We start from the raw sequence: 26175 nt of genomic DNA on the forward strand, positions 1-26175 counted from the left end.
TAATGACCAATCACTGATCAACATTGCTTATAATAACCATTCACTGATCACACTTGTTCCTACTGACCAATCACTGTTCACCATCGTTTCCAACAAACAGTCAATACTTATCAGTATTTAGTTGCAAAAGTTAAGAATTGTGTGTTTCAAAACTGTCGTCAAATAACTGTGACTAGCAGATCACCGAGATCTTTTTACCACAGTTTTTCCAGCTGGACCACACGGCTTCTGCTAGCTCACTGAACATTAACTGATCTAACAGTAAAACAAGTGAATTATATAACCATAACACCTGGAAGAAGTTGTGAACATGACGTCATCTCTAAATATCAAAAGACAGAGTTGAGCTGAGAATGACACTAAGTACTGGATGACCCAGGAGTGTGTACGTCATCAGTGTACAGCTTTATAGGGAAAGTTTTAGTGAAGACTGATTTTGAACCAGTGAGAATCAGTCCAGTTGTATCACTGCTGAGATTAAGAGTTATTCCTAATCTACACCATCAGAAACTAAAAGCTAAACCAATAAACCACTTCTGATTTTCCACTTTACTCAACTGCAGTATGATCTGAAACTGATTGTGTTTGTGTGTGTGTGTGTGTGTGTGTGAGAGAGAGAGAGAGAGAGAGAGAGTATGTATGTGTGGTATGGATAGGATTTCCAGCGCTCCGCTAATGAGTGGAAAGAATCGAATCTTTAAGTGAATCGAACTATGCGTGTTTTGATTCATTTGATTCATCACTCAGAGAAATGTGCAGCATTATTGTTGTAATGTGTAAGTAAGCAAGAATATTAATGTTTACACTGGTTTATATAAAGCAATTTAACATTTTATTACCAAAACAGTGATCTTCTATTATTATTATTATTATTGTTATTGTTATTATTATTTTGTTGTTGTTGTTATTTATAATCAAATCACAATATTTTTTTAATTACTATTAATACATTCATACATGGAACGGCAAGGCTAATACTTGTTTTTTTGTTTGTTTGTTTGTTTTTTTGCTACACACTGAAGACGTTTGGGTTTGAGATCAAAAGATGAATATGAGATGATAGATCAGAATTACAGCTTTCATTTTGTGATATTTATTCTAGATCTGTTAAACAACTTAGAACATGGCACCTTTTGTTTGAACCCATCTATTTTTCAAGTGATCAAAAATGTTGGAACATGTGACTGACAGGTGTTTCTTGCTGCCCAGGTGTGTACTGTTAGATTAATTTCATCTGTGAAGGCTTTATTTGTTATTAAAAAGGATAAACCAACATGAAGACCAGAGAGCTGTCTATGGGAGAAAAGCAAGCCATTTTGAAGCTGAGACAAGCATTGGGCTTAGCCAATACAACAAACTGGATTGTTCTCGAAAAAAAAAGAAAAGAAAAGAAAAAGGCATTTCTGCATTACATAATATCACTCAAAAGCTGCCAGCAATATAGTAGTGTTATTTAAAAAAAAAAAAAAAAAAAAAAAAAAAAACTGTTTGATGATACAGGCCTAATGTTTGCCAAAATTAATGCATTTTTATTCATTATATAAAATAACATTTTAAATATATAAATATTTAACACTGAAAAGAAGAAAACAATAAAAAATAATAATAAAAAAAAACAATTACTACAAAATTTTAACATCAGCAGTTTTCAGAGACTCAGAAATAATAATAATAATAATAATAATAATAATAATAATAATAATAATAATAGTTCAGCTCTAGGCTAGTATATCTTTTTCTTTTCCAGGCATATCCTTGCCACTTCCACCCATCACATATTCATCTTAGGATTGTTTGTTTAGTTTTGTTTAGTTATTCATGTGTACATCTTGCGCCTGCGCACAAACTTAACATTTCAGGTTAAACAGACTTACCCTTGCCTCTACTCGTGTTTGCGACTCGATTCTGCCGACGATTCACTTTAAGTGAATCTGTTCAGAAAGAGAACCGATTCCTTGGAGGGAATCGACTCGCGACTCGGGTTCCGGCTGCTACTTAAAGCGCGGCGCGGTGTCGCTGAGTCCGCGGCGGTAAATGGCGCTGCGCGGGAGAGTGGCGCTGGTGACGGGAGGAGTGCAGGGGATCGGGAGAGCTGCAGCCGAGAGCCTGCTGGAGAACCACGCCAAGGTTCTAACAGCTTCATTCACTCACACACACACACACACACACACACTCTATAGCAGATCTCTTTTATTTTTCCTTTCTGTGCGCGTGTGTTCAGGTTGCACTGGTAGACCTGAACCAGTCGGTTGGAGAGGAGTGTAAGAAGGAGTTAGATGAGCAGTATGGACAAGACAACTGTATTTTCATTCAGTGTGACGTGACGGACGGAGGAAAGCTACAAGGTAACTTCAGCATGAACTCTGTGCACTTTGTTTTTCACTTGGAACTCCTGTGCACCTTTTCTTTCTTTCCTCTGGCATGCTGTCTCTCCTGTGCACCTTTTCTTTCTTTCCTCTGGCATGCTGTCTCTCCTGTGCACCTTTTCTTTCTTTCCTCTGGCATGCTGTCTTCTTTATTTTAGATTTCCTTTCTCTTGCTGGCAGCTGTCTCTCTCTCTCTCTCTCTGTCTCTCTCTCTCTCTCTCTCTCACTCTGTGTGTGTGTGTGTGTGTGTGTCTCACTATCACCTGTGCTGTGCTCACTGTAACAAGGTGCAATTGTTCTGAGCTGAAACGGCTTGAGCACCTCAGGCCAAAACCCTGGAATGTTCTCCATTGCATAAGAAAGATGTGAGATGTCAAGACATCGTGAGCTTTCTTACTTTCTGTACATTTTGCTACACTGGGTTTTTCCTTTTTGTGTATTTTGTGTATTTTTCGCAGACGTGATCGTTGAGCATTGACAGTCTGTAGTACTGTCGTGAGGATTATGGACACCTCTTGGATTTGTTTATGCAATGATAATGAAAGAATTAACTTTATGAAATAAAAAACAATAACAATACATTATTACTGTTGTTATTTACACTGCACTTGTCATTTGAGGAAAATCTCAAAGTTCTACAAAGTAAGAAATGGCATGTAAGACAAACTATAAGCCTAAAACTAAAACATATTTGAAAGGCGTAAAAATATACTGAAATACAAAAAATCATACGGAGATACTAAACCTGGTGCAGTAAAATTACCCGAATTGTTAATGATTATGTCATAAAATATTTAAAGACATACTATGGATGTGTGTGTTTTTAGTAATTTTACTTTTCATTTTTTAGTATCGTAGTGTAGTGTATTTCAGTTTAACTTTATGCCTTCAGAATATTTTCGATAAGTGCTATATAAATAAAATATATTATTGTTATTATTAATGTTTATCTATCTATCTATCTATCTGTCTGAAGTATCATTCTGTCTATTGTGAAGTGCATATTACATTAAAATAAAAAAATAACAATGCTAATTAATAGGTCATAAAATATTAAAGGATGTCCCACTGCAAAAACCGCAAGGATAAAATAAGCCATTTATATATAATGTACGACATAAATATATATGTGTGTGTGTGTGTGAAAATATAAATGTTTATATAAAGAAATGTTTTCAGATGCCAGGAACTTCAGAATACTGCCATGATATCTAAGTGCACTTAAATAATGCTTCCTATCACTTGTTGATTGATTTGTTTTTTATGTTTTTTGCCTTAGAGGCGTTCAAAAGCACAGTGGAGCGCTTCGGAAGACTAGACATCGTCATCAACAATGCTGGAATCAACAACGAGAAGAACTGGGAGAAGACCATCGAGGTGAACCTGGTGAGGACACACCCTTTGGCCTGATTTGGATCTGGACTGATCCACAGTTTACACAGCGCAGCACAGATCACTACACACACACACACACACACACACACACACACACACCGCTTCAGGGCACAAAAGCCTGCACCTGCCATCTAGGATTGTAGATGAATTACAGTCACATAGCAAACATAGCACACCTGTGTAACCACTCTCAGATTTCACAGCACGATAGAGCAGCTAATCAGTTCAATGTGTTATTAGAATTATTTACTTATTTCACAGCACTGCTGAATTCTCCAATCTGATTGGTCAGGAGGTGTTGATTAATTTTCTATAACTTAAGCTATACACACTTTATGGCCATCATCACACTCATGTGCTTGTTGAACCTCCCATTCCAGATTTATTCCCCCTTTCCTGTTATAATAAGCTCCACTCTTCTGGGAAGCTTTCCGCTAGATGTTGGAGCGTGGCTGTGGGGATTTGTGTTCATTCACCCACAAGAGCATTAGTGAGGTCAGGCGCTGATGTTGGTGAGGAGGTCTGGGGTTCAGTCGGTGTTCCAGTTCATCCCCAAAGGTGTTCAGTGGGGTTGAGGTCAGGGCTCTGTGCAGGACACTCGAGTTCTTCCACTCCAACCTTCACACACCATGTCTTCATGGAGCTCGCTTTGTGCACAGGGGCATTGTCATGCTGGAACACGTTTGAGACTTTTAGTTCCAGTGAAGGGAAATTGTAATGCTACAGCACACAAATACATTCTATACAACTGTGTGCTTCCAACTTTGTGGCAACAGTTTGGGGGAGGAGCCCATATGGGTGTGATGGTCAGGGGTGCACATACTTTTGGCCATATAGTGTAAGAATAATTTTTTTTTTATAGTAACAACTTACACAGAGACTTGTACAACGGAGGCTCCACATGAACAGATTTTTAAAAAAATGTATAATTGTTGGTATGGCTGTTGATATATAAGTTTTCTGTAAGGAGGTGTTTATTTAACATTTATGGATAAGGAGTCTCCAGTCTCAGAGGTAAAGCTGTAACTTTGTTTTCCGACTTCTTCAGAACAGAGAACTTTACGCGTCGCGGTTTCTCAGGAACATGACCATGACCAAGCTCCATTTTTTTGTCTATTTGTCAACTTCGATAGAGAGAAAAAAAAAGAGAGGCTGGTGAGGGAACAACTGTTTATAGCTGCTATAACGTAAGTGAGAACAGGAACTACCTTGTTTCACGGACGTTCCACAACATTAAATGTAACTATAAATGGATAAAAAGTACACGTCAGTCTTTAATAAATAAAAAAATAGGAATCATTGACAGTTGAGGTATAAGAGGAATAAATACTTTGTGCTGTTTATAGCAAAATAATCAACTTCAATCAATCCGTTGTTGATTATTTTCCTATATCAGCACAACACAGAGTGTTTTATTCCTTATTTATTTCCTACCTTTCCCTATAGAACAGCACGCGAGCTTGAAAGTGCTTGTTGATAAAGATGCAGAGGAGGTTTTAAATGAAAATCCATCTCTATTAGTGAAAACTGAACACTTTTTTTACTATATAAATGCACTGAGAAGGTATTTGTGCTTTCATCTGAGCAGAATCTTTGTAAGTGACATGTTTTTGAGCCACGCTGGACTTTGATAACACGAACGCTGTTTGACTTGGCGTGTGGCTGGACGTTATCTTCGAACAGTGTGATGAAATCTTTAGCTAAATACGGCATGATGAGTGTTAATTATTTCTTAATGACAAGCCAAAGTGTGCTAGAAGTTGATTTTCAACTGTACGGTGTATTTCGTGTTTAATATTAATGTTTGTGGAATGAAATGACCGATGTGATGTGTGTGTTTATATTCTTTTCCAGACGTCTGTTATTAAAGGCACGTATTTAGCTCTGGAGCACATGAGTAAGGAGTACGGCAAGGAGGGAGGGGTCATCATTAACGTCTCCTCCATGGCAGGTAATGTCCCCTCACTGTTACCAGCGCATTTTGTGTGTTTTATTCCTCTTATACAACAGCAGTTTGACAATTGCATTTTTTTTTATTATTAAAGAACGACACATCATACTTTTCAGAGTTAAACTTAATGTTGTGGAACGTTTCAATGTAACAACTTAGTTCCTGTTCTCACTTACGTTATAGCAGCTATAAAGAGTCATTCCCTCACCAGCCTCTCTTTTTTTTCTCTCTTTATCCTGGTGGAAAACATACACTAAAAAAAAACGTTGATTGAATTTATTTCATTCCGTTAATTCAGTTGCTTTAACACAATTTCTTTTCGTACAGCCAACATGATTCAATCACGTATTTTATGGAATATAATTGAATACTGTGCACTACTCACCTGAGCTCAGGATCGAACCCTGATATAATATCCTCGCGAGATTTTATAACATAAATGCATCACATTAAGGTTATGTGAATTGATCACACTTACGCTACATAATTTACTAAAAACTAGTAGATTAGATACTTGTTTAAATTAAATTTAGTATAAGCAATGAAATCACATTTTGATGAGAAACTAAATATTTTTATATTTGTAAACTACGACTTCTCTTAAATCTGAAAAACCACACCTTCCCTTTTTTTTCAGTGTACTATCTGTTACAAAGCGCTAACACTAGAGACTCCTTCCATAAATGTTACCTTACAGAAAGCCTCCTTTGTTCAATAATAACACGTTTTTTATATATAAATGATAATGTATTCGAATGAGTGCATTAATTTAAACCTGTGATTTGAATTACAGCCAGCACTACTGTCAGAAAATTAATCAACACCTTCTGACCAATCAGATTTGAGATTTGAACAGCGCTGTCATAGTGCTTGATGTGCCATTTCTACAAATAAATCTCATTAAACAAGACAGTAATTCACAAGACAATAAATAAAGCCTCATTCAGAAATCTAGAGTCTATGAATATGCAAATTGACACGTTCCAAAAGTATAGACACCCCACCCCCCTTGTCTGGTAAACAGGGGTTATCTGCATTTGCATATCAGAGTTAACAGAGTTATCTGCATTTGCATATCAGAACTAATATAATCACAGCTGCCTAATACGATTTCCATCTCCTTCATGTTTGTATAAGAATCAAGCTGAGCATTTTCACAGAAAGATTAAAGGAAATCTGCATCCTGAAACATATTAAATGTTGAAATATCTGCTCTGTGCTTAGTGCACATTAATTCTGGTGCTAATTTTTGGTTGGTGCTGTGTTTTTGTTATTCGCACGAGAACTTAGCGGCTGGGTTACACTATTACAATAGGAAAAAAAAAGTGTAACGTTCTCAGTCATAAGGAATAGCACTCAGGTTTCAGTGTTAGCTCCTAAAACCAAAAGAGCAAGAGCTTCTTTTCTCACTCGCCATTTTCCAGCGACGTTCATCACCACATTAATGAGAAATCCAGCGTAGAGACAGCGAAGGCGTTGGACTCAACATCTGCTGGACTCAAAGTCCCAGAATGCAATAGAGCTATACGACATGACACTTTAAAGCTGATATGTATGAGGATGAGGAAGTGACAGAGCTGGACAGAATAAAAAAAAAAGGTCTAAAGCGCCGCTGCATCGCTCTCATTAGGTAGAGATGAAGGCAGGGTTAAATCTCACTGCACCACTTTCAGCACAGAATTGTGGGTAATGTGGGAAACTGTTAATCAAATTGACAATGGAATCAACTCGGAATTTCATTAGAAAATAAATCTTGGGTGTCACTGAAGATCATGTGTTGATTATAAAGATGAATGTGTACGTCATTCAGGGTGGATTTTCCCTTCAATTCCTCTGAAAAGGTATAAGGATATAAATAGTTTGATTTGTAGCCCTAAGTGCTAGTAATGAAATGCCAAAGTACGCTGAAATTGTCAGCTTTAAGAGGAAATGTATATCATAATTTTACTCAGAATTACTTCCCTGTATGTGAAGGTTTTTCCCCGTACTCTTTACACATAGACTTTGTACCACACACTTCCCTGCTAGTGTAAAAGTATCATCTGTACTTAAACTCAGCAGACAAACACAGGAAATATTCCCTCAGGCTTGTCAAGCATCAGCTCTGAACGCAGTGACAGACGATCAGGGCAAATATTTCCCACTAACGGAAAACAAAGATGTTGACTTTGCACTTTGCTTATTGCGTATTGGCTGCGCAGCCCCCTTGTCCATTAGCATGACTCATACACATTGAGCGTGTTTGCTCATCACGGTGACGCCTACGCAAATAAAACACGCTTTCAGGCTTATTAAGGACAGACCTGGTACACTGTGTACAGATACTTTGTTATCGAGTGCAAAAGCTGACCTGGAGACAACAGACACTGCTTCTTGGTTTTTTTTTCTTATGTGTAGTGTACATAAAGAGCTGTAATGCAGAATCACAGACGGAGTAACAGCCAATGTTTTGTGAAGATGACGTGAATCCTTTTAAAGTGATGGCTCGTAAACCGAATTTTAAATCCAGCTCACTAGAAAACCACAGTTCAAATTTTCTCAAATACTGAAGATACTAAACGATGTACTCTCACAAGGGAAGGCAGAGTTTAGTACCATATTTGTCTTGGAGATCGTGCGAAGATTATATTTTATTTTCACTCTTGATCTCCAGACAACAGTTCAAAAAGCTAATGAACAGTCTGGAGAAGGTCAGAGTGTAACACAGTGTTCATTTCTATACAACGTCCCTGCAAGGTTTCGGTAACAAGATTAGAACTTAAAATAATTTGAGTATTATTTTACTAAAATATACTTTTATTTGAAAAGAACAGTCTGTCCATTCTCGAACGTCAGAATGAAATCAAGCTAGATCATGACCTGAGTGTTATCTTTTATTCATTCCTAACCCACATAGAACCTTAGAAATATTACAGAAACGTTTGTGTTAATATTTCCACAATGTTGCAGAAATGTTGTTGGAGTGTTACGATACGGTATGCAGTAATGTTCTCTACCGAATTCACTCCTAATGCTGAGAAAAGGACTTTTAGCAGCTTTTATTCTGAGAAATTAAAAAAGAAGTAATTAAATTATTTCCCTTTGGCTGAAACCCTTCTCAATACTTTTTATTTGTTTTGTTTTTTTAAAAAAAATCCACCTCTGTACTCGATGTGCAGCACTGATACTGTGTCTGTCTCGCCTGCCTTTATTTTCCTTTCCACCTACTGACCCAGCCAAGTCCAACATTCCTTTAGACCTCCAGTAAAAAAAAATATCAAGTGTCTTTCTGTTTCAGCAGGGCTCGTGCCAATAATCTGTCTCCAGAGGTGACTAAAATGTGATCTGAACGTTCCTCTGAACTGGGAGAGTCTCTGCTCTGACAGATCGGTGCTGTTGAGACGGAGAGAAGCTGATCTAGCACATATGTAGCAGGATGTTCGCTAATGGCTATTACAGATGTACAATCTGTATCATGTATTATGTGTACTGAGCTGATGGCTGTGCTAACTTTTCAATGTATACATGCTAATTTTAGCAAGTGACAGGTGTAGATGCTAAGCACCGATGCTGGACGCAGTCTATCTGTTAGCAGGAGCTCTTTTTACTAGCCGTATTCATTAGCTTGAACGGACGCTAGGTAATCTTTCCAGAATCAGGAATACGAAGGGAAACTGTGGCTAAACTGAGGAAAATACAGCACAGTGCAGAGTAAACACTGTAATATGACTCTAATGCTAGCATTACACATAGTGACCTCACATTAAAACACAACAAAACCACTTGACTCCATTAACGTTGTACGATGAGAGAACACCACGGATCCAAAATGTTAGCGAAAGACTTTGCCTTTTCGTCGAGGGCACAAAAAAAGTACTTCCTTATTTTCCACAGTGTGTATTCATGCACATCATTAACTCGTCATGCTTTTGAGTTAAATTACGCTAATTGTCATTTTTTAGCCTAGTTAATTAGCAAGCACATTAGAGCTTTCCTTAGCCGGGTGGCTTATGAATTTATGATTTGTCCATCTCTTGCATATAAATCTTTATAATTAACATGTGATCTTCCATAACATCCAAGATGTACTTTGTTATGAAATTCTGAGTTTTAACTTCTTTCACCTATATGTTAGTCTATTTTCACTTTAGTTAGCAGTTTCCTACATTACCCACAATGCCGTTTGACTACCTGCTGATAGTGCTGCAGTGAGATTTAGCCCTCACTTCATCTCTACCTAAAGAGAGCGATGCAGCGGCGCTTTAGTCCTTTAGTCTGTCCAGATCTGTCACTTCCTCATCTGTACACTCTGCTCAAACAGATCAGATTTCAAAGCTTCAGTCTTTATGCTCCTCGTCTCGTAGATTGCTAAGTAGCCGAGCTGAGTCTCTGCTGTAACCTGGCGTTGTATAGCTGCATTGCATTATGGGACATTGAGTCCTGCGTCTGCACCAACGTCTCCCCTGCTTCTACGCTGGATTTCACAGTAATGTGATACTGAACGTCGCTGCAAAATCATGCATGAGAAGAGAAATTATTTTGTTTTTAATAGCGAACAGTGAAATTTGACTGAGATTGTTGAATTTTTTTTCTCCTATTGATCGCCATTGTAACTGAGCTAGCAATAACGTCAGCATGTTACTGTGACATCAGCACGGCGCATAAATGCTAATTTCTCACTGGAATAATGAGAATACTGCAAAAGCCAACACATAGACACTGGAATCACCAGAAACACATCACAAATATTTCTGCAGAAACGTGTTCCAGGGTGGAGGTTTCCTTTACTCCACAAATGAACTCTAAGGTATTTGTAAAAAAAAAATAAATAAATCTCAAATATGTCTCTAGTTGAAAAAATATGTGAACATTTTTATTTAAAGAACAATTTATAAGACACAAATCAAGAGACATTTGTTTGTAATAGCATGTTGTAGATGGATATTACACATTCTTGCTTAATAGCTCCAAGACAAATGTCTCTCCTTAATAAATGTGTGTGTGTGTGTGTGTGTGTGTGTGTATAGTTGTAGTAGTAGAAGTAGTAGTAGTAGTAGTAGGAGTAGAAGTGTTAAAACCTGCTGAGTGATGAATATGCAGTCTTATGAACTGCTCCTAATCCTCTTGCTCGCTGAGTTTTAGCTGGAAAAGCTCCATGTAGGTCTGAGGATCCTGGAATGCAGGCACAGCTTGAAGTTTAGCTTACTGCAGACAGTGTGTGTGTGTGTGTGTGTGTGTGTGTGTGTGTGTGTGTGTGTGTGTGGTCGAAGCCCCTGGCTGTTTCCTCAGCATTTTTAGTTTCTTTGAGTGCTGACAGCTGCAGGTCTCACACACTATAGATAAACAACAGTGTTGAAGAAGCTGTCGCTGAAGGTGAAGTGCAGTTCACTCATCTTCCTTTCCACCTCCGCTAATTAATTCTAGAAAGGATGAACAAACAGGAGATGATATCATGTCAGGGCATGTTGTTCTCCGTCATAATTATTCCATTCCCCTGTTTTCTTTATCTAACACTAGACTGACTTTGTGCAATTAACCAAATTGTTGGTGTTAATTATATAATCACAATCTGCCTCTGAATCGGAATCGTTTACGTATACAGGTCTGGTCAAGCTTTTATTCACATCAAGTAATTCACGGCATCGAATTACAAATGTACAGAGAAATTGTTATCTTGATTTTTATTTTTACAAAGTAAATGTTCATTATTGCCAGCTTTACATCACACCAAGGTGACTTTCATCATCGTTAGTAAACTAAATGATGTTAAGTGAGTCATAAAAGACTTTGTGTCATGCTGTTATAGGAAAATAATCAACAACAGCATGGTGTAATGAAGCAGAGTTACAGTTAACACTCTGACGTGGATTATTTTCCTATAACTGCACATCCTGAGTATTTATTTATTAAAGAGCATCACTTAGCACTTTTTGTCCATTTATAGTTATGTTCAATGTTATGGAATTTTATTTCCTGTTCTCAGTTACATTATAGTAGCTATAAACAGTCAACATTTTTTCTTTTGCTTAATGTTATTAACACAAAAATAATTAAAAAAAAACTGCTTGTCATGTTACATATAAACCATGAAGTGTAAACTCCTGTGTAAAAAGGTAAAGATGTCACTTAAAATTACTGCTTTACCTCTGACACTGGAGACTCCTTCCATAAATGCTAAGTAAATGTCTCCTTACAGGAAACGTCACCATATCAAAGAACGTACATGTTTTTTAATCTGTTTTCGTGGATTGTCTGCTGTACACTTCCCAGTGAACGAGTTGTTGCTATAGAAACGATAATGTATTAGAACGAGCGCTATATAAACATATGATTTGCAGGTGCACTACTGTCAGAGCTGCTGTTATAGAAAATTAATCAACACCTTCTCTTCGATCAGTTCTGTGCTATAACCTCATTTAATACTCATTTTATGACTAAACGGATATTTAAAGCATTGTCAGATTTCAAACCACAAATTTCAAATTACTATAAAAATTCAAATATTTAAATTTAAGTAAGATAGACCAATGCATCTACACTCTGGGGCAAAATTAAAAAAAACAAGCAACAATGTGCATGATGTTTAGTATTTTAAGTTCAGCAAAGAATGAAACGTTAACATCGTCATTTTTTCAGTGATTTATTTAAAAGCAACTGACCCTGTCAAAATGTGACAGCAATTTTGCTCATCTACCTTAGCTAGCTAGCTAGTTCAGCACAGAGATTCTGCAGCCCACAGATAGTCCACCCACAGGCCACAAAGCCTTCTGTGCACTTTTCTGGCCACAAGCTTCAGAATCATGAAAGTTGCAGTCTCATTGAACAAACTATTGACTGAGCTGACAACATTTCTAACCAAAAAATCCTACCAAGTAGAGAGAAAAAAACAGAATTTTACCCTAAAGTCCCTAGTGTTTATAATAATGGATGAGATTTACACCAAACAACAGTAACAAATAACCAGCATCTCTAGCAAGTCCAAAGTGCAAGTGTGAACGTAACCAGCACTAGAAACAAGTGTGTGTCTTTGACGTCCCACATCCTCTTTCCCTATAGTGTATTAGTTTTTCTGCTGGGGGAAGTTTATTTGCATTTGATATGACATACAGTTACCATAACAGATTTGTCTACCTAAGTTAGCTAGCTAGCTAGTTCAGCAGCCAGGTTCTGTAGCTAAAACTTACCGGTTACAGCGTACGACACTCTGTCAGAGGCCACAGTGTGTCTCGTGTCTTTAGTGTACTATTCTGGACACAAGCTTCAGAATCGTGAAGGTTGTGATCTGACTCGCTTTCCACACTTCCATGCACCGGGTTAAGTACAGGGTGTTCCAAAAGTCTCCATACGCAGCAATAATTAACAGCAAAAACTTACTTTATTCACAAAACATCCTCTACATGAGAAATTGCCTTTTCTTTGTAAACACACACGGAGTCGTCTCTCCCAACTTTGGCTCCCAGTTTGGCGACAGTGTGTCTGTGTGTGTGATGAGCTCGCCATGTTTCCTGTTAAAGTCCATCACAACCTTGTGACAGCTTCCTGATCCAGCCAAGAGAATGATTTCAATACGTTCTTCTTTTGTCTTTTGCATTCTTAAAGGCTATCTGAAAATATATATATAAATATATATGGAAGAGATTTTGCTAAAAAGTGTTAATTTCTCCTATGTGTGGAGACTTTAGAGACACCCTGTAGTTTGTTCTTGGCCACACTTATTGACGAAAGATACCAAATGTTCTAGTGAAGGCTAGACATCTGGTTTGCAATATTACCAGTTATCACACTGTAATGATTTGCATACTGGATGTGATTGGTCTAAAGGCATTTTGTGATATCACTAACTGAGCCCTAAATAGTTTTCTACAGAGATCATAAGAAACCTTCTTTTTTAAACAGAAAAAAATGTGACTTGAGCACTGATCTCGACCCAAGTGGAAAATTTCGACGTGGTCAGTATAATCTGAATAATGAATGAACCCTTTAGCCATATTGTTTTTGACTTCAGGTGAACTTTAATCTCAATTCTGTATTTCACTGGTAGCCACTGGAAGGAAGCCAGTATAAGAGATGTTGATTTGCCTTCTTTTGGCACACGTAAGCCCTTACAGCTGCTTTTTGTAACAGCGATGGATGTTACAAGGTCGAATGACAGATTCCCATGTAAAGGGTGTTATAAGAGTCAGCATGGAAAGAGAGAAAAGCAAATCAGACGGCTTTCATTAGGCACGTTTTAGTTTGGCAGCAGCTCTGAGCTGGAAGAAGCACTCTTCCTTAACCGAGCTTACACACTTCAGTTACATAGCTGTGCATATTCGATGATATACAAGGAAAATAATGTGTGAGGAATTTGTTCTGGCGATAGATGAGTACGTCTTCAGCTGGAACAGATATCTGTATGTGATTAAGTAACATCTGTAACCAGAATAAAACGTGTGCAGAGCAGAAAATAGGCGCCCATGTGAGCACTTTGCTCTGTGCTAAAGTGTGTGTCACGTTTCCACACAAAAGCAGAAGTGTGTGATTGTGGGACACCAAAGTTCCCGTTTGCGTGTTTACTTCAGACACACACACACACACACACACACACACACATACACACACAGCTTGTAAACATAGCTAAGCACTAAAACCATGCATTCCGTCAATGTTAAGATTAGCCTCTGGTCTTTTTACATGTTTCTCCCCTGGGCAGAGGAACGAGAGTCAGTTAAACAAAACATGACATTCCCTCTAAACACGCTTCAGGCACGTTCAAACACGAGCAAATGGCCTTCAGATGCCTGAGAGCGATACTGCTCATGGGCCAGAGTGTGTGCTGCGATGAAAGTCAGCGATAGACAAAACGAGTGGATCAGTTTCCGTTTTCACAAACACTCCAGTCTACACTTACACACACACTGCTCTGTATTATGGCTGCATGCCTAATAAGGGATTCAGTAAAGTCAGACTACTGTACAGTTCAAAATAAATGAATATGTGATTATTATGTTAATAAGTGTGAAGTCTTTGCTGATCATCATCTAAAATGTTTTATCTAGAAATTTAATTTAAAATACCTAAAATAGGTTACAATATTAGCACAAAGTCCAGGGTCTTTGATTCGATCCTCACGTGTCACATGTTCTCCCAGGGTCCGTGTGGGGGTTTTCTCCGGGTTCTCCGGGTTCTCCGGTTTCCGTCCGACTCCTAAAAACATGCAGGCAGGTGGACTGCCCCTAAGGGTTTTATTTTTTATTTGATTCACTTACCCTTTATTTAACCAGGGTAGTCACATTAAAACCAAAATCTCGAGGCTTTCAGACACATTCAGGCACACCGCATAACAAATAACACTTATTATTAACACTAAAAACACTTTACTTTTGCTTTGTGTATTTTTTTTGTAATGGATGTATTCTGCTATACTGAATACTATTTACAGTCTGCATAAGTATTCACCCCCTTTAACCTTCTCACATTTTGTTTGTAATCTGCACAAAATATTCCATAATGCTGACGTGGAAAAATGGATGAATTATTTACAAATAAAAACGTAAAAAAAAAACAAAAAAAAAAGTGATTGTATAAGTATTCACCTGATGAATTAGTCCATTAGTAATTGTGTGCAAATAAAGTGTCATGTGATGTCAGTATGAATACTGAATACTGTTCCTGGAAAACCTAAACAAGCAACTTCATGAAGATCATAACAAATAACACTTATTATTAACACTAATAACACTGCGAAACACTTCAAAACAGTTGCATTCATGCTGAAACTATTCCCTTATAAATAGCTTAAAATCTGATCATCGCCTTCGGTTACCGCACGCAACCTTGGGGTAACCATGGACAATCAACTGTCCTTCTCCTCTCACATTGCTAATCTAACACGCTCATGTCGATTTCTCCTTTATAACATCAGAAGAATTCGTCTATTTCTTTCCTCACAGGCCACACAGGTGCTTGTTCAGTCCCTTGTCATTTCAAGACTGGACTACTGCAACTCCCTCCTGGCAGGTCTGCCTCTGAGCGCCATTCGTCCTCTGCAACTCATCCAGAATGCAGCTGCACGATTGGTTTTCAACCTTCCTAAATTTTCCCACACCACCCCATTGCTGCGCTCCCTCCACTGGCTTCCTGTAGCTGCCCGCATCAGATTTAAAACACTGATGCTCGCCTACAAAGCCAAAAACGGACCAGCACCCACTTATCTCAAAGCACTTATCACACCTCGAGCGCCACCACGCTCCCTCCGATCCTCTAGCACTGCTCGACTGGTCCCTCCATCTCTCAGGGTACAAGGAAGACCTGCATCGAGACTCTTCTCTGTTCTGGCACCAAGGTGGTGGAATGAACTTCCCCTAGATGTCCGAACAGCTGAGTCACTGGCAGTCTTCAAACGACGGCTAAAGACTTACCTCTTCATAAAATACTTAAATTAGCACTTTCACAAAAAAGAAAAAAAAAAAAAAAACCCTCCCCAACAGAGTTTTGGACTGATGGTATTCCTAGTTTGTGACCTACCGAGCCAATATCAGAATGTATTTTTGATAGACTTCAAAGCACTATTGTAAGTCGCTCTGGATAAGGGCGTCTGCCAAATGCCATAAATGTAAATGTAAATGAGATTAATGGCACTAGTTTCAGCTCATTCTATGATGATGGGGTGCTATAACTTTAAAATGAACATCAAAATGAATCACCATCATCGAAATTACGTTGAAAAAGATGGCTTTAACACATTTCTTTTCCCTAGCATGTCAGGTAAAACAAATATATTCCTGAAATAAAAACGCAATTTTAATTTTAGTTTTATCACTTGTTCAAAAAAAAGATCATTGTCTAATGCAAATGCAAATTGAATGAACTGATGAATTAGTCACCATAATTGTGTGCAAATAAAGTGTCATGTGATGTCAGTATGAATACTGAATAGTGTTCCTGGAAAACCTAAACAAGCAACTTCATGAAGATCATAACATGTCTGGGCCAAAGTCTTGGCAAAGTATCTATTAGGGTTTGTTTATTAAAAAAAATCCAACAGAGCAACATTAAATTCATTACTTTAATAAATTGAAAGAATATGCCACAACCGTGACTCCACCTAGAGGAGGCAAAGCAACGAAAGTCAGTGACTGGGTAAAGAGGGGATTAGTTGTTTGCAACATCAATCTCGTAGCTCCAGTGCAAAACTAAATAGCAAACTTTGGACGCAAACTTGTCTTGGGTAAAGGAAAAGATTTACCTTCTAGTAAAAAATAACCATGGTTTATTTTGCCCTGAGTTGAGGTTTAGTTGTTTAACGCTGACGTGGCGTGTTGAAAGGTCCTTGCAGTGTGACGATTGCTTCTTTCTGCACTTACGCAACAGCCGTGCAGCACGTCTCTGTGGCATTACCTCATTCTTTATCGCAGCCTAATGGAGAGCTTGTAGTCGTATGAACTCGCAGGGGAAACACGTGAAACAGAGGCTCCCATTGTGCCCGCATGGATTAGTCTTGTCAACACCGTGTTTGCATTCATTCAAACAGAACACACAGGAAGCTGTTTAATTGTAAATGCTGTCTTTGCATGTCCCGGTCGGTAATTGAAGGGTTGGTCCCGGTCGTAAAGTTGTTTATCATGTCAGAGCCTCAAGGTTGGGGGTGATGGATTAAGAACGCTACTGCGTCATGATAACGGAGACAAAAAGAAACAGAGCAGGCAGACAGATGAAATTTATTAGAGTATAGAAAAAAAAAAAAGAAAGAGCTGCTGCTCGGGTTTGTGTGGATCTATAAAAAGTGGTACTGACCCTGAAGATTTATTTAGCTCAGGAAATGATCCTTAGCCAATTTATGTTTCTGGAGCGTGGCTTTTGTTTAAGCACACTCGGCAGCTGGCAGGATTTTTAATGCTCTGATTTAAAAGGGAAGGATGAAAAAATTCGTCAGGCTTGGCAGCTCCAGTTTTTTTCCATGACGAAGACACTGGGAATCACTCACAGAGCTTGTCAAGGTGTCCCTTCTTCTGCGTTGATCCTAGAAGTTGAAAAGCTTCGCTGTAGACTGTTGAATATCCTGGAGTACATCACAACACCTGATGTGTGAAAGAGTGCAGAGTTACTGTGCAACCTTTTATTCCCTAAATCAAGAGTGCACAATCAATTAGTGCGAGAACATTCATCATTTCACATCACATAAGGGCCAAGTGATACGTATAAAGTGAAAGGATTTGACCTGCATGGTGTAAAATAAGCCACAGCGCTGCAGAATTCTCGATTCTGATTGGTCAGGTGGTGTTGTCGTTTCTATAGTAACGACTTAGACAGGAACTCGTATGCCAGTCGCTTCGCATAATCTTATCGCATAGTGTTGTTAAGTGTCAAATAAAAACATATAGTTGTTGATATGATGAAATTAAGGAGACTTTTATTTAACATTTATGGAAGGAGTCTCCAGTGTCAGTCGGTACATTTTCAGATATATTTAGGTTATGGGATTTACGCTTTGCGGTAACATGACAAGCTAGGGGTTTTTTTCATTATTATTAACTTCAAGAGAGAGAAAAAGAGAGACTGGTGACAGAATAATAACAGCAACTAACATGTTTCCCGAATGTCCCACAACATTAAATGTAACTATAAATGGATAAAAAGTATGACGTCTTGTATTTTAAGAAATAAAAATCATAATCTTTCGCAAGTTATTTATTGGAAATCAGCTTCATGGTGGGAAAAGTAACTGTTGATATCGTGGATTATTTTCCTATAAGAGCATGACTCTGAGTGTTTTATTCCTTATATAATGCGAAGTATTCTACTGCTGCACATAAAATCCAGGCGTGGTTGTAGTTTATCCTGTACTGTGTTTACAGTTGTTTACTTATGTTTATGGCTGGAAGGAATAAATTACCACGTTTCCGTTGTTTTTGTACAGCATTCCTTCATTCCCCTTATCAGCCTGTGTACACGGCCACCAAACACGGCGTGATCGGCTTCTCCAGATCGCTAGCGGTGAGTAAATCAGCACACTTTCACCTGCTCAACACTCTGTTTTTCATACAATGCGTGGAATAAAATCGACATGTAAATCAACTAGAAGATGTAAGCTATAGTGTTTTATTTCAATCCTCTTTTTAAGTTAAGATACCTTTATTGATCCCTGTATGGATTCAAGAGCACTGCTGTGCCATGCTGCCACTCGCCGCGGCGCCCGACTGATAACACACCCTTGCTGATTTGACCCTCTTTATTTCCTATTAAAGGGAATCACCGTTCCATTACTATACAAGGTCGAGGGAAATTAGATAAATGAGGCCTTGCAGGAATGAGGGAATGAGTCAGTATAGATGTCGACTTTTTCAGAAATCATAGAGATCTGATGCAACTTCTTTTCCGGTTCTCAAAAGAAAATGGCGGACAACGCTAATTAGATGTAAACCTTGAAAAAAATTGATATTTTAAACATTTGGTTTGCCTTATTTAGCAAAAAGTTTTATGATTACTTTAATAGGCAAATATGACGCTTATGTTTGTGTTGCAAATTTTTTTAATCTATTTTATGTTTTCATTTTTTTAATTTTTAAGGCAACATCAAAAAGACTGATACGAATCTATTCACTGTTCAAAGTTCGCTCACTTCTCGAGGACGAGTGTGTTCCTTGTTGAAATTCCACTTTTGTTGTCCCCGCCCCCTCTTGTTCTGCAAGTGGCCACTTGTTTGACGTAGATGTTAGTCACTTCTGTGCTGTGAGAGGAAATCCACCATTCGAAAGAATATTGAAACAGGACATAGGTGCAACTGGCTGTGTCACAATAGTTTTCCCCAGCCACCGAATGTAATCGCTCAGCCAATCTGTTGCTTTCCAAGGCTAAACTGATAGCCACAAGCATCTTCCACATTAATCTTAGCTCCTGTACAAAATTTCAGACACTAGACCTTTCCATCTTTGCAAAACTGGTCCCTTAAAAAAGCATTTTTCAATTCAAATGCTGTGATTTTTAATCAACAAAGCTGGAGATTAACATTCTGAAAACTTTGCCTGTACATCATTTGTTCAGTTTTGCACTGGAACTACAAAGCTAGGAAAGGATGATTATAGCTACCAGTTTAGCATCATACAAACTGCGTACCCATTTCATCGCATGCTTTCCTTCGTGACATGAGTGACTTGTCATCTGCTAGTGTGAACATAAGGCGAGACAACAACCATGCGTAGGTGAAAATGAGTCCTTCCAGTTGTGAAACATGACCCTTGCAGATGTGATTGCACGACTGATTACACACGAGAAGAGTTCTGACCGCAAAAAAAAAAAAAATTCTGAATGTTGACTCATTCTTTGTGCTATGTGTGCACTCAGACTGAACTTTTTTGTTGTGGGCAGGATGCGTCAGAGCATTGCAATTACGGCGTGAGGATCAACGTCCTGTGTCCGGCCTTCGTGGACACACAGCTCCTCCTCAGCGTCGAGCGCGAAGAGACCATGGGCAAGTTCATCAAGTACAAAGATGATTTAAAGCAGAAGATGGACAAGTTCGGGGTTCTTAAGTGAGTATTTAAACACTGTTTAAAAGCCGAGCTCTGCTCTGATGATACATTACTGTCTTTCACACTGTACTGTGATATTCACTTTTAGCTCGTTTCTGTAAAAGAAACTTGTTTTTAACAATAGGTAGTGACTCATTGTGATACAGTAATATGCACTCATCATGAAACCAAACACTTTATTAATTGCAACAGAGCTGCATTCACAAGAGCCCCCCACCGCCCACCCTCAAAAAAAAAAAAAAAAAAAAAACCCCTTGCTGTAATTTCCATCCATCATCGGCTAGCTTTCTGTGGAGATCCTTCAGGGTTCAATGTCCCCTGTACAATGTGTTTTACAAACAACAAGAAAATACTCCCAGAATTCTCATTTGCTTGTGGTGAGGCTCTGGTCAACTGTAGCAAAATACACACACAAAGAGAGAGAGAGAGAGAGAGAGAGAGCACAAGAGTGTAAAAGAAAATGATAGCAAGTACTAATCATGAGAATACAACAAAGCAGAATACACAATACATGTAAGTGGGGAAAAAGAAAAAAAATGGTGTATAAAACACAACATATTGCACTAAAATAAGGTGTAAAGGGACCAAGTGGTGATGGAAAAGTATATAAAGTGTCTCAGTGATGATGGAAATGGCGACGAAGTGGCCTACAGGGTTTAAAGCTGTTCTTTATTCAGGCGCTCTGATAGTGTTTGTCAGATGGCAGTCTGGAGAACTGATCGTGTTCTGGGTCGCTCAGGTCTGGGGTGATTTATTTTTTTTTTTTGAGCTTTCCTTAGACACCGTGCCCAGTAGATGTCCTGTCACCTTATCAGAGAAGATCTCACCACTCTCTGGAGAGCCTTGTGGTTGTGGGCGGAGCCACTGCCAGTACCACACACCCAGTCATACATCAAGACGCTGTTTAAAATTACAGGATGTCTGAACTTCTTCAGCTTCTGTATGAGTCTCTGTCTGGCAGCCCTCGTTCCCTTTTTAAATGTTCAAAACGTCAAATTCATAGTGTACAGATTTTTATATAACTCACTATACACTACACAGGCTTATAGCTTGACTTATAACTCAACTTATACATGAGGCTAAATCCAGTAGAGCTATAGAAAGTTGTCTGTAGTAGTCATGGGATTTTTTTTTTTTTAACTACAGAATCTCATATCACAGCACTGTTCTGATTGGTCAGAAAGTGTTGATTAATTTTCTGTAACAGCAGCTCTGACAGTAGTGCAGCTGCAAATCACAGGTTTATATTAATACCCTCATTCTATTACAAATTCGTTGCTATAGTAACAGCTCATTCACAGGGACTTGTACAGTGAACTCTGCATACTCTAAAGCTAATAATAAAAAACATATTTTCACAAAGAAAAAACATAATTGCATTATTGATATGGTGTTACTGATAAGTTTTCTGCAACAAGATGTTTATGTAGCATTTAAAGAAGGAGTCTCCAGTGTCAGCGCTTTGTAACAGTCAGAGGTAAAGCTGTACGTTTTCAGGACAGAGGAGTTTACGCATTGTGATGCGTTCGGTTGTTCAGTAATAACAGGAACGAACTTGTTTCATGGACGTTCCACAGCATTAAATGTAACTACAAAAGGATTAAAAAGTAAAACTTGTTCTATAGTAAAAAAAAAAAAAATGTAATCGTCAGCCATTTGCTGTGTTTCTTCCTATCACCATCTCAGGGAGTTTTTCCTTGCCACCGTTGCCCTGCTTGCTCATCAGAGACGTCACACACACACTTCACTTTACTTTTGTTTGTGTAAAGCTGCTTTGAGACAATGACCTTTGTAAAAAAGCGCTATACAAATAAAAATGAATTGAATTCAATTGAATAAATCACATCAGGACATGCTGTTATAGGAAAACAATCAAGATTGGCGTGGTAACAGCACCTCCGCTTCATCACATCACCCCACAGTCGATTGTTTTCCCCTAACAGCACACCTGAAGTGTCTTCTTTCTTATTTAACCACTGAGACTACGAACAGTGCTCTCAGAGACTCATGCAGATCTCTGCTATATCTCGTTCCCAAGCTGCTGGCATGAAAAAATGCACTGAAACTTTCATGCACTTTTTCATGAAAACTACTATGTAGCTGTACTGTAGCTCTCCACCATATCTGTATTTCTCCACCATATCTGTAACTCTCCACCATATCTCATTCCCAAGCTGCTGGCAGGACTGGAATGCATTCAAATCAAATACTTTTTCAGGAAAACTACTATGTATCTGTAATGTCGATCTCCACCATATCTGTAATTCTGCATCATATCTGTAATTCTTCACATATCTCATTCCCAAGCTGCTGGCAGGAATAAAATGCACTGAAGTCCGAGACTGTTTATGCCAACTATTTCATGCAAAGCATTTAAAAACAGATGCCATGGGCATCACAGATCTATCCTTCACTCTGTTCTCATCACAACGCAAAGTGCTTACTGTGTGTAAAACATTTTGTAAGGGTTTAATTTCTTGAGAACATCAGCCATCAAGAACTTTCCTTCAAAGTTCCTTAGTTACTGTACTTTCTGTTAAGTATCTGTACTTTAATTGAGTTCTTCTTTCACCTCACCTCAAACATTTTTCAAAACATCATCCCATTTCTCTAAATTCATACATTTGTAAGGTGATTTTTATCATCAGACAGCTAAATCTAAACTTTAACAGATGTGAAAAGACAAAAAAGACTTAATTCCCATCTGCTATTACATACACTTAGTATTTATCACAGCATGTGACAGCTAGCAATTAATGTTTAGCTTCATCATGATTCATTTATTTTTATATGTAGTGCAGGTGGTTTTATTTAGTGAGTTAGTTTTTGCATATGATTATTTATTTTCATGTTATATTTTCACATGTAGGTCATTCCATCTTATTTTTTCACCTGATTAATTTATTTCCACCTTGGTTTTTCACATGTAGGGCATATGATTTTCTTTTTCACATGTTATTTTCTCACAATTCATTTATTTCATGTTATACAGTCCTGTCTGAAAGTATCGGAGCTGCAAGGCTAATTCTTTTGTTTTTGCTATACACTGAAAACATTTGGGTTTAAGCTCAAAAGATGAATATGAGATGGATAAAAAGGATAAACTAACATGAAGACCAGAGAGCTGTCTATGGGAGAAAAGCAAGTCATTTTGTAGCTGAGAAAAGAGAAAAATCTAACAGAGCCATTCCACAAGCATTGGGCATAGCCAATACAGCAACTTGGAATGATCTGACAAAGAAAGAAACCACTGGTGTACCAATAACCAGACATGGAACAGATCAGCCAAGGAAAACAACAGCTGTTGATGACAGAAACATTGTGAGAGCTCGGAAGAAAAACCCAAAAACAACAGTAAGTGACATCACCAACATCCTCCACAGGGCAGGGGTGAAGGTATCACAATCCACCATCTGAAGAAGACTTTGAGAGCAGAAATATAGAGGCCATACCACAAGGTGCAAACCACTCATCAGCAGTAAGAATCAGAAGGCCAGATTGGAATCCACAAAGAAATACAGAGACGAGCCACAAAAGTTTTGGAACCAAGATGAACGTCTACCAAAGTGATGGAAAGGCCAAAGTGTGGAGACAGAATGGATCTGCTCATGAGCTAAAACATACGAGCTCATGGGTAAAGCATGGTGGAGGTAGTGTCATGGCTTGGGCTTGCATGGCTGCTTCTGGAATGGGTTCATTAATCTTTATTGATGATGGAACTCATGATGGTAGCAGCAGAATGAATTCAGAAGTCTACAGAAACATTCTGTCTGCCAGGTTACAGAGAAACGCATCCAATCTAATTGGGAGGAACTTCATCATGCAGCAAGATGATGACCCAAAACACACTACCAACACAACAAAGGACTTCATCAGGGGAAAAACTGGAAGGGTTTAGACTGGCCAAGTCAATCGCCAGAGCTTAACCCAACTGAGCAGCATTTCACCTCCTGAAGAGGAGACTGAAGGAAGAAACCCCCCAAAACAAACAACAGCTGAAGGAAGCTGTGCTACAGGCCTGCAAAAGCATCACAAAAGAAGAATGCAACAATTTGGTGATGTCAGCGGGTCGCCATCTTGATGCAGTTATTGCAAGCAAGGGATATGCAACCAAATATTATTGTTTACTTTCATTTACTTTTAAGACCATCTGTTCCTATACTTTTGCTCACCTGAAAATTGAGTGGTCTGCTACCAAAGGTACCATGTTGTAAGTTATTTAACAGATCTAGATGTAAATATCACAAAATGAAAGACGATCTATCGGTTCATATTCATCTTTTGATCTCAAACCCAAATGTCTTCAGTGTACAGCAAAAACAAAAGAATTGGCCTTGCTGTTCTGATACTTTCAGAGGGGACTGTATTTTCATTACTGTATTTTCATTCATTTTCACGTAAATATTTCACATCTAGGTCATGTGATATTCTCACGGTTCATTTTATTTAATTTACTTTTGATTCATTTATTTTCCCATGAAGATCATCATGAATTTTTTTTTTATTTTCACATGCAATGCTTGTTTTTATTGTTCCACTTCATGCATTTATTTTCCCATGTAATTTTCTCATGCATGTATTTAAAATTTTTTTTACTTTACTTTTATGTAAATATTATGCATGTTCATGTTTACATGTAGTGCATGTTTTTTTTATACATTATTTTTTCCCCATATGATTGATTTATTTCCTAATTTGTGCCAGATTTATGGCATGTGGTTTTATTTTTCACATGCAGTTACATTATATGTGGAAAAAACATGTAAAGGGCAGAACATTTGATCATGTTATGTCCATGTTTTTCCACATATCATCACATATTCTTCACAATCACGTGTTGGAGGTGATTTTTCCATAAAGACTGGAGCATTCTGATCACTCCACTTAGATAAGATTGCTTATCTCATGTGTGTCTGTGTGTCTGTGTGTCTGTGTGTGTGTGTGTGTGTGTGTGTTTCTAGGCCATCTCTGATCGCGGAGGGAATGATGCGCCTTATCACAGACGAGAGCCTCAACGGAGCCGTGATGAAGATCACCTGCTCTAAAGGGATTCACTTCCACGTGTACGAGCCTCTGTCAGCCTGAAGCAGCACTAAATCAGCCGCTCTCAGCTCCGAGCTCTCAGTCAGCAGCTTGTCCAAACTGGTCTCCAAAACAATCAGTGATCAGCCCAGATGTGCCCGGGATTCCTGAAGACGTGAGCTGTTACAAACACAAAGGATGAGTTAAGACACATGTTAACAGGAAAGTCCCTGCTGTTTCACTTCATCAGGCAGAATCATTTACACTGTCTGAGAAAATCACAGCTTTCTTATTGTGTGAAAAATTCTGTTTATTAACACAAAGGAACAAGTGAAGCAGGACAATTTTATAAGATCACCATCTTAGATTTACAGCAAAATGTATCAGGTGTGTTTTTCTTCCTCGCTGGTGTGTGATTGACGTGTATCGAGTGTGATTGAAGGCATTTTTATAATGAATCCTTAGTAAATCAGTTGCTTTTTATATTTATTATCTGCTTTTCCTGCTATAATCGCTTCAAACAACAGAAATCCTTCTTTATTGTCATTTTATAATTTTATCAAATCATGATGTTGCTATTTACAGTGTAGAGACAAAAGTGTGCTAATAATATGCATAGTATTTTGATTTTTAAAATAAATTGAATTATAAAACAAATGAACAAATAAATAAATAAACATTGTCGTGTTGCCATTGCTTATTAATTTACCTGCTGTCAAGTTGCACCTAGATATACGCCAGATAAGAATGCCACGTCGTACTTTTTATCTGATTATAGTCTCATGTAATGTGGAACGTCTTTAAAAATAGTTAGTTCCTGTTCTCACTTCCGTTATAGCAGCTATAAATAGTCATTCCCTCACTGGCCTCACTGTTCTCTCTCGAAGTTAATAAGACAAAAAAAGCAGCTTGTCATGTTACTTTGAGAAAAACCTCAAAGTGTAAACTCCTC

General features: G+C 38.1%; 1 protein-coding gene across 2 annotated transcripts; it reads left to right on the forward strand.

Annotated features, from left to right (window-relative positions):
- Positions 1 to 1969: 1969 nt before the first annotated feature.
- hpgd (15-hydroxyprostaglandin dehydrogenase) lies at positions 1970 to 25912 on the forward strand. Of its 2 annotated transcripts, XM_034302975.2 has the most exons (7): positions 1970 to 2127; positions 2222 to 2345; positions 3646 to 3752; positions 5616 to 5712; positions 18590 to 18666; positions 20038 to 20201; positions 25163 to 25912. In XM_034302975.2, exons 1-7 carry the CDS (start codon positions 2035 to 2037, stop codon positions 25284 to 25286), a joined length of 786 nt encoding a protein of 261 aa, XP_034158866.1. In that variant the 5' UTR covers positions 1970 to 2034; the 3' UTR covers positions 25287 to 25912. The 2 variants fall into 2 exon arrangements, with proteins under 2 accessions (XP_034158866.1, XP_053088958.1); XM_053232983.1 differs by lacking the exons at positions 18590 to 18666; positions 20038 to 20201; positions 25163 to 25912 and adding exons at positions 14822 to 14891; positions 15624 to 16482.
- Positions 25913 to 26175: the final 263 nt, after the last annotated feature.

Source organism: Pangasianodon hypophthalmus, chromosome 3, assembly GCF_027358585.1.
Source record: "Pangasianodon hypophthalmus isolate fPanHyp1 chromosome 3, fPanHyp1.pri, whole genome shotgun sequence".
In the NCBI taxonomy this organism is placed as follows: domain Eukaryota; kingdom Metazoa; phylum Chordata; class Actinopteri; order Siluriformes; family Pangasiidae; genus Pangasianodon; species Pangasianodon hypophthalmus.